At 44.5% G+C, this 13,894-nt stretch overlaps 1 protein-coding gene across 1 annotated transcript in view; it reads left to right on the top strand.

The window, feature by feature from the left end:
* Positions 1-13,894, top strand: part of COL23A1 (collagen type XXIII alpha 1 chain) — a 469,247-nt gene that overhangs the window by 442,589 nt on the left and 12,764 nt on the right. The window contains exons 11-20 of the mRNA XM_020998825.1: positions 1-27; positions 2,902-2,928; positions 4,096-4,149; positions 6,026-6,088; positions 6,789-6,833; positions 7,715-7,792; positions 10,068-10,121; positions 12,290-12,334; positions 12,742-12,831; positions 13,472-13,534. Coding sequence (XP_020854484.1) covers positions 1-27; positions 2,902-2,928; positions 4,096-4,149; positions 6,026-6,088; positions 6,789-6,833; positions 7,715-7,792; positions 10,068-10,121; positions 12,290-12,334; positions 12,742-12,831; positions 13,472-13,534 — 546 coding nt within the window. The remainder of the gene's footprint in view (positions 28-2,901; positions 2,929-4,095; positions 4,150-6,025; positions 6,089-6,788; positions 6,834-7,714; positions 7,793-10,067; positions 10,122-12,289; positions 12,335-12,741; positions 12,832-13,471; positions 13,535-13,894) is intronic.

Genomic DNA, 13,894 nt, shown 5'->3' on the forward strand with positions numbered 1-13,894 from the left:
GGCCCAAAAGGACCTCCAGGACTCAAGGTAAGAGCTGAATCACCACTAGTCAGTCTGGCTGTAACAAACCAAACAAGGGGGTCTTAAACTGTAGTCCACTGACCACCAAGGGGCTGTGGATAGATTCTAGGGGGTCTGTGGACTTAGACTTTATTTACAAAAAAAAAACCTTTATTTACACTAACATCTAACTGAAATTTAGCATTTCCTTCTATTATGAAATATATATGTGTATGTATACATAATTATGAATATATATACATATACATATTTACACATACATACATATATATATATATATATATATATATATATATATATATACATATATATAAAATTCTGAGAAGGGGTCCGTCGGCTTTCCTAGGTTACCAAAAGACTCCATGACAGAAAAAAAGCTCAGAACCCCTGCTCTAAATCTCCTTGGTTGACATTTTAGGGTTTTCAGTTGCTTGAAATACTCACCTCTGGTGAAAACATCTATTTTCTTCCTAAGTCAATTTGCTTCAAATTTGCATTCATTTAAATTTAGTTGGATGAGCCATGATCTACTGTAGAAATGAGTACTCTTCCCTCTTGAGAGAAAGTGATGTCATTCATTCATTCAACAAACATTTAGTGAGCACGTACTATGTAGAGGCAGTCAGGTGATGGACCAGGAGTAACAAACACCCGAGTTCAAATTTGGCTTCAAACATTTACTATTTGTATGACACTGGGTAAGGAACTTAACTGCTCTATAACTCAGTTTCCTCATTTGTAAAGTGAGGATGATATAGCACTCACTTCCCAGGATTGTTATGAGGATAAAATGAGGTAATATTAGCAAAGTGCTTTGTAAACCTTAAAACACCATATAAATGCTAATAATAATAATGATAATAACATTACAAGGCCCAATGCTAGACACCGAGAGAGAGACAAAGAACGAAGGAGACACAATCCCTGCCCTCCAAATACTCACAGCATCCCTGACACCTCCCACCCGTCCTAGCACACAGTAGGAGCTTAATAAATGAGTGTTGATTGGTTGCTATGACATGGCTGCATATAGCAACAATGCAAACTTGAATGTGATAAATATGTAAGGGAGACATGAACAAAGCACCATGTGCATCCAAAGGAGAAAAAGAGAGAGACCTTCTCTGGGATGGTTGATGGAGGTGACATTTGAGCTAGGCTTTGAAAGATACATAGGATTTCCCAGAATCACAAAATCTCAGAGTTTGAAAAAGATAGGTAGTTCGGCCTCTACCTGTAACTTTAAATGGAGTAGATTCTGTATGAATACCTATATTTGCTGTATCTCCTACAAGAGGAAAGCCAGCTTTCACTTAAGGATCAGGTACAAAAGAAAGGCCTCTGGCTCAGGGGTCAAAGGATCTAAGTGTAATTCCTGTCTCTGTCATTCATCTTCTGGGTCACTTTGGTCAAATCCCTCAACCTCTCCCTGAGCCTCATTTTCCTCACATGTAAAATGTGGGAGTGGGATTGGATGGCATCTGAGAGCCCATCGAGTTCTAAGCCGTCTCTCTGGTAAAGAGAGTCCCAGGAAATCCTGAGGCAGTCCATTCCTCTTTTGGAAAGCTCAGATTGTTAGGAAGTTTTTCCTTATATCAAATCAAAATCTGCCTCTGGGCAATTTCCATCCATAGTTTCCAGTTCTGCCCTTTGCGGGCCATGCAGAACAAACCAAATCCTTCTTCTTGTTGAAAGCCCTTAAAATACATGAAAGTGGGCAGCTAGGTGGCGCAGTAGATAGAGCACCGGCCCTGAAGTCAGGAGGACCTGAGTTCAAATCCAGCCTCAGACCAAACACTTGACACTTGCTACCTGTATGACCCTGGGCAAGTCACTTAACCCAAATTTCCTAAAAACAAACAAACAAACAAACAAAAAAGATACATGAAAAGATACATAATTCTCCTCTCCTCTGTGTTAAGCCTCCCCTGGGCCTTTATCTGATCCAAATACTGCAGGAGGGATCTCAAGGTCCCTCACTCATGTGGTCACATTCCTCTGGTTTCCCCCAGTTTATCAATGCCCTCCCTAAAATAGGGCTCTCACCAGACTGCCAAAAGGAGTCCACAATACCCAAAAAAAAAAAAGTATAAGAATTTCTGCTTTATAGCATTTAGATACATGAAGGCAGTTTTTACCCTTCCTCTCCATTTCCAGTTTAAAGCCCTTTTGATCAGATTTTAATTGAACAGACATGATGGGAGGGAAATTTTACCTGCAAGTAACAGCCTCCCCTCCCTTCTCTGAATAATCATGATTCTTTGTTCATGTATCTCTTACATATTAATTATGTAATTGGCTTCTCCTATCCATATTTTATCTCCCATTCTAGATTGAAAGCATCCTGAGGGCAAGACTCATGTCCTCCTCTTTGTTGCCACCTCATTGCTCAGCATAAGGCCTTGCACATAATCACAATACACATTTGACAAGTGAATAAATGAACTCATCGATTAATTAAAGTCCTTTTGTCCCACAAGGGAATGCTACTCATTTCTGTGGCTTTAGAAGTCATAAACTAGACTCGCATGTAATTGGTGCTCAGTACATGTTTGATGAATGAATAAATGAATTCATTCATTCATTACATTCTTTTGTGCCACACTTGAAAAGTGGCTTTAGAAGTCTGTAAACTGGACTTTAGGCTCCTGTCATCATGGGTGTGGGGAAGAAAGAAGTGGGGGCAGAAAAGTTCTTGTCATGTATGAGGGACAATGGGTTGTCCAGTTGGGCTGAAGTACCCGGAACTTGAAGAGAAGAAGAGATAAAGCTAGAAGAGATGGAGGTAGGACCAGAGTTTGAGATATTTTAATTGGATAAAAATGTTATGATTCTGCTCTGATCTCTAACTGTTCCCTTTTCCTGTTGTCTCTGTCTAAGGGTGAACCTGGCATGCCAGGAAGAAAGGTAAATAAAGAGCTCATCTCACAGCATGAATGTCAGGTCTGCTTCCTTCCTAGGGAGCTGAGGACCATTTGGGTTGGGGAGGAAACAGGCCTCTGGGCACTGTGTGCCCAGCACGGAGGGTGAGGAGGGGAATGACAGCACATAGAGTCCCTCTCATGAAAATCAAGTCAGGTCAAAAGGACCCCTCTAAGCCGTTTCCCTTCCAATTAAACTTTAAGAGCAAAGCCATTGTCCTTGGCAGGGTGATGAGGTGGGGGAGACAGACAGACAAGGATTTAAAGACCTCCTGTTCTTCAGATTGGCCTTTCTTGCATGTAAGGAGAGCTAAAGTCTTGAGGCTTCAGAGTCCAGGCTTGACAGGACAAGCAGGGTAGGAGAGTAGAAAAAGGGATTGATTTAGAGGCTGGGACCTGGGTTCCAGTCTTGGCTCTCCTGCTTACTAGATGCTTAACCTTATGACTGCCACATCTCTCTGGGCCTCAATTTCCTGATCTACAAAATAGGAATAATAATACCTATAATATATTAATAATACCCATAATAATAATGAGAATAATAATGAAGTAGGTGCTGCCTACTTCAGATAGTTGTAAAGCTCAACTGAGATGTTAGTATATAAAAATTATTGGGGCAGTGGTTAGAGTACCAGGCCTGGAGTTTGGAAGATCTGAGTTCAAATCTGGCCTCAGACATTTATTAGCTGTGTAACCCTGGGCAAGTCACTTAACTCCTATTTGCCTCAGTTCCTCATCTGTAAAATGGGGACACAGTAGAGAAGGAAATGGCAAAATCACTCCAGTATCTTTACCAAGAAAACCCCATGGACTAACCCATGGGGTCATGATGAGTCGGACACAACTGAAAGACTGAACACTGTAAAAATCATTAATCATTCAAAGTTTGAGGATTTTTCATGGAAGAAACGTCACAGATTCACTCCATTGTCCAGAATAACCTCTCCCTCTACTTAGAGTTAGCAAACCAGGACTCAGGAAGGCGTCTGAGGGATCCTCTTGGTACATAGCCTTGTCTCAAGGTGAACCAAGGAAGCTACTCTAAAGGGGTCGCCTGAGAAATAGAAATATCACAGATGGGCCCAGGGCGGGGGTGGGGTAGGAGGCACTTGCCTCAGGCTCAGGTTGTGGACTGAAGCTCATGTTTCCTCAGGGAGATGATGGACAGCCAGGACAACCAGGACTCCAGGGATCCATTGGGCCAAAGGTACAACTCCTCTCCTACTTGAAATATCTGCCTCCTCCTGTCCATCTTCTCTCCAAGCTCCTAGCAATCTGAGAAAAATCTCTCCTAGTGAAGCTACTGAGAGATTCCCCCTTTTCACCATCCTTTCCCCCAGGCTATGAGGGACTCAGTGTGGACCAGGAATGGCCATGGTGTCATTCTTCAAAACTAAGCAGATCTCCAGTTATCTCATTCTCACCCACAGAAAGCCAAGGTATTACTCAGAACCCAGTGGCTTACACCAGTCCCTCCATTAGGCATGTACACACCCCTCCCCTCATCTTCCTAAATGAAAGGAGGGAGGGAGGGAAAGAAAGACAAAAGGAAGGAAAGAGAGAGAGAAAGAGAGAAGGAAAACTTCAGGCTAAAAAAAGCCTATTATTATTATAATCCATAGTCTCCTAGGCTATAAACTCATAAGGCAAGGGGAGAGCCTTATCCTCTTTGAATGCTATAACTCTCCAGCTGAGCATCCTGGCTTGAACTATGTACAAATCCATAAATATCTGATGAATGAATGAACAGATGAATAAATGGAGGGAAATAATGTCTATACTGAAAAGGCAAGATCCACAGTGTGTTCAAAGTTGCAAGTGACCTTAGAAGCCAACAAGTCTAACCTGCCCCTGAGCAAGAATCGCCTCTACCATGTCCTTTACAAATGATCGTTGAGTATCATTTGACTGTAACTGAACCACAGAGACAGACAATGGCTCATCAGCCTCAGCTTGGCTCCTCTTGGCTCACACATCCTTTTGGGAAGGATGGTGGAGAGAGCAGCAGTCAGAGGAGTCAGAGGGCCTGGCTCTAACTCTTCACTTGGCCTCACCAGCTGTGTAACCATGGGCAAGTCCCTTCTCCATTCTGGGTCTCAGTTTCCTCATTTATAAAATGAGGGAGTTAGGCTACATTACATCTTGGGCTCCTTCTAGCTCTGTTCCTATGGTTTTAAACCTTAAAGCCTATCAAGAAAGGAGATCTGTGGTGAGAATGCTGGACTTGGAGCCAGGAAGACTTAAGTTCAAATCCTCCCTCAGATATTTATCTATAAAACATTGGACAAGTTACTTGGGCAGCTAAATAATGAAGGGAATAAAGCACTGAGCTTGGAATCAGGAAGACTCATCTTCCTGAGTTGAAATCTGGTCTCAGACACTTACTAGCTGTGTGACCCTGGGCAAGTCACTTAATCCTGTTAGCTTCAGTTTCCACATCTGTAAAATGAACTGGAAAAGGAAATGGTAAACCACACCAGTGTCTTTGCCAAGAAAACCCCAAATGGTGAGCCTGTGGAATCTTTGCCAGGCTATTCCTAGGGCAATACACACAAAGCCCATCACTAGGCCCCTACATGGAGCCTCTCTGACAGTGGTAGGGCCTATCAAAACCTCTGCCCTGCCTCCCCCTATCCCTGTACCCCACCCCCCCCATAGTTGTCTGGGTGAATCCAGGCTCATCTCTACTCCACACTGACACTGAAGTAGGGTTTTAATAAAGACTGCTGAAATTCCTGATCTAGTCATTATATCCTGGGAAAAGTTAGAGGACGGGAAACACCTTCTCTCCTGCCTGGGGTACTGGCTGTGAGCTAACATGGTGGTTAGCTTACTGCTGGGTCCTCCATTCCGGCTATTCAACAAGTAAATGCCGATGACATGTTGAGCCCTGGCAACAATGGCCATTGGAGCTCTGGTTAGCACAGCCTGCTGCTGGAGGGCCAGAAGGATGGAGCCAGTTGCTCTGCCACGTACTCTATGTGTGACTTTGGGCAAGTCATTTAAACTTTTTGGCCCCCACAAGATCCTGGGATGGTGATTAGCCTGAAAACCAGGGTCACTCTGTATCCTCTGCTTTCCAGGGAGAGGAAGGGAGTCCAGGGCCTCAAGGACAGAATGGAACTGATGGATCACCAGGAGCCAAGGTAATTTATGAGCCACAGTCTTCATGTGTGTGACCTTCCCAGTTGGGCCAATGCCTGTTTCTGAGTCAATAGAAGGCTCAACATAACCTCTGCTCTTCTTACAAGAAGAATCTTATCTGGGAACTTGGAGTGGAGCAAGGGAAGTGAAGAAGGAGCCTGAGGGAGAGAGGTGGGGAGAAAGGAAGAGAGAGAAAGGGGAAAGGAATAGAGAAGGGAAGGGGGAGAAGAGGGAAAAGGAAGAGAAAGGAAAGAAAGGTGAAAGGGGAGGGAATGGAGGTCAGATGGTAAAATTAGACATAGATGATAGGAAGGAAGGAAAGAAGGAAAGAAAGAAAGAGAAAGGAAGGAAGGAAGGAAGAGGAGAGAGGAAGAAACATTTATTAAGTGTTTACTATATGCTAGGCTCTGTTCTAAGCAATGAGATTACAAATATAAGCAAGCAAGACAGTCTTTGACCCCAAGGAGCTTACCTTCTAATGAGGGAAGACAATATAGAAAGGGGACCAGGAAACATGGGTTGGTGGGGAGAGGCAGAGAAGGCAGCTTGGTTTGGAGTTGGTGTCTGGGAAATAAGATAAATGCCTCATTGGAACAAGATAAGGTGAAAGCACTCTAGGACCCCTTTGGAGAGGAGGTGGGGAAGATGGAGGAGGCATAGTTTAGAGCCAAGAACTAATCATGAGAATTTCTATTTCCCCAGGGGGAGCCTGGTGAAAGAGGATCTGATGGCTTCCTTGGGCCCAGGGTACGCAAACACATTATGGTGACCTGTCTACTTTTGCTTCGGGCCATGAGCTGACAGGGCTAGGCCTCTTGAGTTGGGCATACCTGGCTGTTGGGGTAGGCTCTACAAGTGACTGATGGAGCTTCAGCCCTGCTGAGCAATCTTTTGGGGAAGATGGAAGGGAAAATAAGACTTCTTTCCAACAGAGAACTCCAGCCCCCAGCAAGAACAATGTGGTCTTCTCCCTGAGCTTGGGTGCTGGGAAGGGAGGGTTGGGGATGGAGTTACCGTGTGATAGTGGCCAACAAGTTGATTCAGGCCTGATCCCTGGCAAGAGGTAGTCCTTTGGCTCTCAGGTATAGATTGAGATCCTAAGAATGGCTGATGGCCAAAAGGATTCTCTGACCCAGCTGAGAACTAGGGGAGAGGATATTGGCCTAGGCCAAACTTTTTGGTCTCAGTATCCCTTTACACTCTCAAAAATTATTGAGGATCCCCCAAAGAACTTTTCTGTATGCAGTTTATAGCTATTAACATTTGTGTTATTAGAAATTAGAAATATGAAAATAGCTTTCAACTTCATGGATCTCCCCAAAAGTATCTCAGGGATCCCTAAGCATCCCTACATCATGCTTTGGGAACCACAGATCTACATAAAGCCAGTTTAAGGATTGAATAGTCTACCATTATATTTGCCTTAAGAAACAAACAGGCAGCCTTCTTTCTCAGATTTGGAAAAAAGTTAAATTCAGCATTGGTCATGGAAAGTGTAGGACCAGGTACTCATTATGTACATGTATTAGAAAAACGCAGAGGAGCTGAGTGAGGTCTGGGAAGGAGCCCCAGGTTGTGGTCGTGGGTCCAGGGGGCCTCTAAAATGTTGGCTTTTTCTCTTTTCTCAGGGTCTACCTGGCCTGAAAGGTGAGCAAGGAGACACAGTAGTGATTGACTATGATGGCAAAATCCTGGATGCTCTGAAGGTAAATTGGGTTTCTTTTGTTTTGGGGGTGGGAGGGTTGTTTGTTCTTATCAGAGCCCTGGTTAGACAGTGTAGCACTTTAGAGAGAGTGAACTGCATTGGGTGTCAGAAGAGCTGGGTTCAAATCCTGACTCTGCCACTCATCTGCATGGCTTCTTCTCTGGGCCTCCATTTCCTCATCTGTAAAATAAGGGGTTGGATCCCTTTCAGGTTTGGTTCTATGCTCTTATAACGATGACTCCTAGGGTACCTTCCAGCTCTAAATCAGGCCATCTGATCCTATAAGAGATATGGGGCCACTGGTGCTTCCACTGGCCTGTCTCTGTTATGCTAATTAGCTATTCCTGGCTCGGCTCTGCCTCTGCCCCTAGAGCAGACCCTTTGGGAGGAAGTCAGGATCAGTAGGGAGGAAGAGTGACCCATCCTGGAGGCTGCAGATCCCCATCCTTACTGATGCCACAGGTGGGAGAAGCAATGTGGTTCATCAGAAAAGGAACTAGTTATCAAGTCAGAGGACCTGGGTTCAGATCCTGCCCCTGATATTTACTATGTGTGTAACCTCGGGCAAGTCTCTCTGTAAAATGAAGATGCACTAGGTGGCCTTGGAAGGTCTTTTCTAGCTCTGGATCTGCAGCCCTAAGTCATGGAGAGACTTTTGTCTAAATACCCATCCCAGTGATGGCCCAGGTAGGGCAGGTTGTAGGGCTCAGGAACAGCAAGAGAAATGTGGCTCTAAAGGCATTGGGAATGGCCAGGGAGCCGAAAACAACAACAACACAAAAACCAATTGGCCAGAATAGAAGCATACATTTTCTCATACCCATGGTTTAATCTCCATTTATTTTACACGGGCTGCCAGAAAGTACAGGCTGATGGCAATTGCACCGTGTGCAGTGTGCTGTGGGGTGGAGGGGCTGTGCCATGGCAGCATGTTGGAGAGAGTGATGTTGAGTGGTTTACCAGGGGTGTGTGGTACAGTCCTGACCGTTCACTCACGCTGTGACCCCGATCACTGCTCTTTCCCTCTCTATGCCTCAATTTCTTCTTCTGCAAATGGAAAGAACACTGAATTAGGTGGTCTTGAGGCTAGCTCTGACACTCTATGGTCTATTGATAATGACAGTTGACATTTATAGAGCACTTCACATACAATTATCTCATTTGAGCCTTACAACAGCGTTGTAAAGTAGGTACTACGATGCCCATTTTACAGATGGAGAAACTCAGACTCAGAAAAGTTGAATGAATTGTCCATGGTCACCCAGCTAGTAAGTTTCGAAGGTAGGATTTGACCCAGGGAACTCAAAGGCCATGAGTTCAAATTCTGGCTTTTCCATGCTAGTCACTCAGTGGCTGCCGGTGCCTCAGTTGAGCCACCAGTAAAATGGAAGTGGGGATCCAAATCTTCTCTCCCATTAGAGGCTGAAAGCAATGATGAATAGAAATGATGGCACTTTCTAACTCCAGGGCCATGATGGTCTCTACTATATCACACTTGCCTCACTGGGGGAAAAAAATACATTTTTAAAAGAGGTAGAATGAGGATTTCAGGAGAAAGACTGGCTCATCCTGAGTCTATTTCTTGAGTCCTGGGTTTTTCTCTTTAGTCAGGAGCTTTGGCACAATGGAAAGTGCACTGGGCCTTGAATCAAGAAGACCTGAGTTCAAATTTGACCTTAGACCCTTAACTAGTTGTGCGACCCTGGGCAAGGCACTTAAGTGCTGTCTACCTCAATTTCTTCAGCCTTAAAATGAGGATAATAATAGCACCAACCTCATAGGGTGGTTACGATGATCAAATGAGATATTATTTGTAAAGTGCTTAGCACAGTGTCTAGCTAGCTATTATTATTTTTATCTTAAAGCTCCCAAAACAAATGACTGGTCCTGGGGAGCAACTGTGTCCTAAATGCTTTCTTCCCTCCCCTCAGGTCACTAGTGAAGTAGATGCCATCTCTAGGATATGTTATAGCATTCTAGAGGGGCTAGGGAACTCAGAGGCTGAGAGTTCTAATTCTGATTCTTCCATATTAGTCACATAGAAAGTGACTGCCCATTGCCTCAACTGGCCCTCCTATAAAATGGGGGCAGTGACATTAACCCTCCCTCCATCATACTCTCAAAGCAACTCTCAGCAGAAGTGGTAACAGAGGTACGTGGTGTGTGTGTGGGGCGGGGGGTGTACATGTGTGTGTGTGTGTGTGTGTGCACATTGTGGGTAACAACTGAGATATTTTGTGTCTACATTAACACTACTTTGGCTTTTTCCCACACAGGGTCCTCCAGGTCCTCAAGGCCCACCTGGTCCTCCAGGAACCCCTGGAGCAAAGGTTGGTTTAGCTATGTGCTTGATTATCTCAGTCACATCTGTCCTAATACAGAACTAAACAGATAGGCCTTTGGAGAAAGGGCCAGCCCCTAGGTTTAAGAGCTAGATGAATTTTTTAGCCTTCAGAAAAAGAAAAACTTAAAGGGGGGTGGGGGAGGAGAAAGAGAGTATACCTCAGATACTTCCAAGCTATAGATTAGACACATTGTAAAGCCATATTAACTCCTTGAGGCCAGTAAATACTATGAAATTTTCATATAAGACGTGGTTCATTTGAAAAAGACCTTGGATCTTAGCGGTCTGCAAGTTCAATAGGAAGCAGCTGTTATGTGGGGACTGATACAGCTAATGCAGTTTTGGGCTGCATTAATAGACATCTAGCATCCAGAACAAGGGTGGTAGCAGTATCACTGCCCTTTGCACCGGTTAGACTACATTTGGAGTATTGTACCCCGTTTGAGGGCAGCCATTTGGGAGGGGAATTGGATTTGTTTTCATTGGCCCCAGAGAATAGAATTGGTGCCAAAGGATGGGAGTTGTATGGAGACAGATGTTAATACAATATAATGAGGAATTTTCTAATAATTAGAAGTTCCCTCTGGAAGTAATGAGCTCCCTGTCATTGGATATATACAAGTAAAAGTTGTCTCAGGGCCGTTGTAGAGGTCTTACACACTGTAAACTGTTTAGTACCCAAATACCATAGTAATTTGCCAAACCTTCTTCATGGAACTTGTCTCACCTTGATTTTAATAAACATTTTCCAAAATGCTCCTTCTCCATGCCTCCCCACCCCCCAACTTCTGTTTGGGAGGAAAAGCCAGGAGAAAAGGTAAAAGAAAACTATGTCAGCCTCCTAACATAGGTATTTTCTATGGATAGGTTTCTGTTTTCTGATTAATAAACAACCATTGATTAAACACCTATGTGCAGACACTGTACTAGACACTAGGTATATAAAGACAAAAAGAAAACAGTTCCTGCCCTCAAGGAGATTACAGTCTATGGACAGGGGGTAGGGGCCTGTGTCAGGGAATCTACTAGACTATTTTCCTTTTGTTTTAAAATGAATGGGTGAGAGTACCTTTCAGTCCTATAATCCTGATCCCAGGAAAATCAGACACTGAGCAGAAATTATTCTAGGTCAGTAGATTCATTCTCAAATAGAAACTGATCCCTGCAGGCTGCATATTGACTTAGAAAACCATTCGGACTTAGAAAATTGGAAAACTTAGAAAACTACATCATCTATATTGTATTATATTTTATGTATTTTGTTAAATATTTCCCAATTACATTTTAATCTGGTTTGAACTCACTAGGGAGTTTTGTGGGCAGCGAGTCTGATACCTCTGCTCTAAGTTTTTCTTCTCCTGGACCCTATAACTCCTCTGGTCACCACGGAGTCACCCCTCCAGTAGCCAGAGAAGGGCTACCTCTCACATGGTCTGCTAGGATCAAATGGCCCTGACTGATAGCCAGGAAGTTTCTAGGGAGGAAGGACTCTGCTCATGCACTGATTCCTCTCTGGAAGGCTCATTCATTCCTGTCTTTAGGAATTGGCATTGTGAAGGTCAGAGGTGAATCATGCATCCTCCCTACCTCTCAACAGAGAAGTGGAGGACTATGGGTGTAGAATGAGGCTTACATTATCAGACATGGCCAGCATGATGGTTTTATTTAACTATATTTCTTTGGTCCATGAGAGGATCCCAATGCAGGAGGTGGAGGGGAGGGAATCATTGGGAAGTAACAGAAATTCTAAAAAAGGAAGTTATAAGATATTTTTAATGGAATCAGCCATGAAGCAATAGAGAGAGCCTAAGCTGGTTGTCAGTTTCTGGTTGCACACTAAACCACTGTGAGATCTTGGCCAGGACACATGCTTCTCCCTAATCAGCAGCTTCCTGTCTATCAGTCAGACAAGAATCCCGGCCCTCTCCCTCTCCCTCTTCCTCTCCCTCTCCCTCTTCCTCTCCCTCTCCCTCTCCCTCTTCCTCTCCTCTTCCTCTCCCTCTCCCTTTCCCTCTTCCTCTCCCTCTCCCTTCCCTCACCCCCACCAGGGATGTTATAAGGCTCAAATGAAAAATTGCATGAAAAAGCACTTTGGAAATGTACTAGGCTCATGTGAGCAACTCTTATTCTTATGTCTGTTTTTTCTGACTTTAGGGAGAGCTTGGATTGCCTGGTCCTCCTGGAGTTGATGGAGAAAAGGTCTTATCTCTTTGTTCTAGATGATGCAACTTTTGAAGAAATGGTCTTTGCCGGGGCCAGGGAGTGGCGGGGGCAGTCTGAGAGCTTGAAACTAGTTATAATCAAAACCACTTTCTACTGTGAATTTTATATCCAAATCCACTATCAAATGGTTCCATGTCGCAGAAATCTCATTCCCAGGAGAGGTGCCTATAAATTACAGGGCATACACCTTCTGCAGACCTTGATGGAGAGAGATTCCAGCCTGTCAGGCTTAGATTCTGGGGGTGCCTGGGCTGAGAAAACAAGGCTGTCCAGTTGTCAGGGCCACAGCTGGCCTGGGGTACAGCAGGACCTTGTAGAGAAAGCCAGTGCCTTTTTCAGGGTTTGTATTCCAACCCTGGGCTCTTCACTTTTGTGTATTTCAGGGACCAAAGGGCTCGAAAGGAGACCAGGGACAGCCAGGACTGATGGGACCCAAAGGAGAAATTGGAGAAATGGGCTTGTCTGGCCCCCCGGTATGTGGCCAGCACATGGTTGGACTCTGGGCATCGGACACTGGCTGTGTCAGCTGAGCTGGGCTGAGCTCTGCATAAAGTCCTTGTGTCAGTTTAGAAGCCGACTCCTAGGTCCCAAGGATAGCATGGTGGTGTGGAAAAGGGCCAAATGTGGAGTCCTAGGACATGAATTCAAATCTTCTGCCTACTACCTATGTGACCCTGGACAAGTCACTTAATTTCTCTGGGCCTTAGTTTCCTCATCTGTAAAATGAGAGAGTTGGACTCAATGACCTCTAAGGTCCCTTCTAGGTCTAAACTTATGATTCAATGAATATAAAGCCCCCTACATTTTTCTACCATATTTCTACATAATTATAAACTGGCTCCATGGGAAGAACAATGAATCAGCAGTTGGTATATCTCAACTGGAATCTCAGCACTGCCATTTCCTAGACCTATGGCATTGGACAATCACTCAATCCTTCAGAGCCTCAGTTTCCTCATCTGTAAAATGGGGATAATGGTCCCTGCCCTGCCTCCTTTTCAGGCTTATACCTTGTAACCAACTTTTAAGTGCTATACACATATGAGTCGTGATTTTTATTGTTGTTATTTTCATTACTCAAATGAAAAGGACCTGAATATTATCTCCATACAGGGTGTTGATGGCCCCAAAGGCGAAAAGGGAGAATCAGGGTCTGCAAGTCTTCAGGAGAGCCTGGTAAGAAGCCTGGGAGCCAGACATTTCCCCCACTGTCCTGCCCCTGTAACTATTTCTGGCCCAGGGTCATACACAGCTGCTCACTAACTATCCCTAGGGTTTGTGCCACCAGGTTGGAGGGCATCATTGTGGCTCTTGGCCACTGAATGAAGCTGGGTCATACACTGTAGGCTGACAAGACTTCAGTGTTACAGTATGTCCTTCCCCCAGGTCTGAATCCTATCCCCAGAGCACTGAGTCTGAGACCACAAACCTCCACATATCAAAGGTCCCTAAACACTATTTTCCAGAAGAGGGTCCCACTGGACCCTTCCCATGGACCCACAAGGTAGGAATGAAGAAAAGAGCCAGGGAGCCATC

Source organism: Phascolarctos cinereus, unplaced genomic scaffold, assembly GCF_003287225.1.
Source record: "Phascolarctos cinereus isolate Bilbo 61053 unplaced genomic scaffold, phaCin_HiC Scaffold_2;HRSCAF=192, whole genome shotgun sequence".
In the NCBI taxonomy this organism is placed as follows: domain Eukaryota; kingdom Metazoa; phylum Chordata; class Mammalia; order Diprotodontia; family Phascolarctidae; genus Phascolarctos; species Phascolarctos cinereus.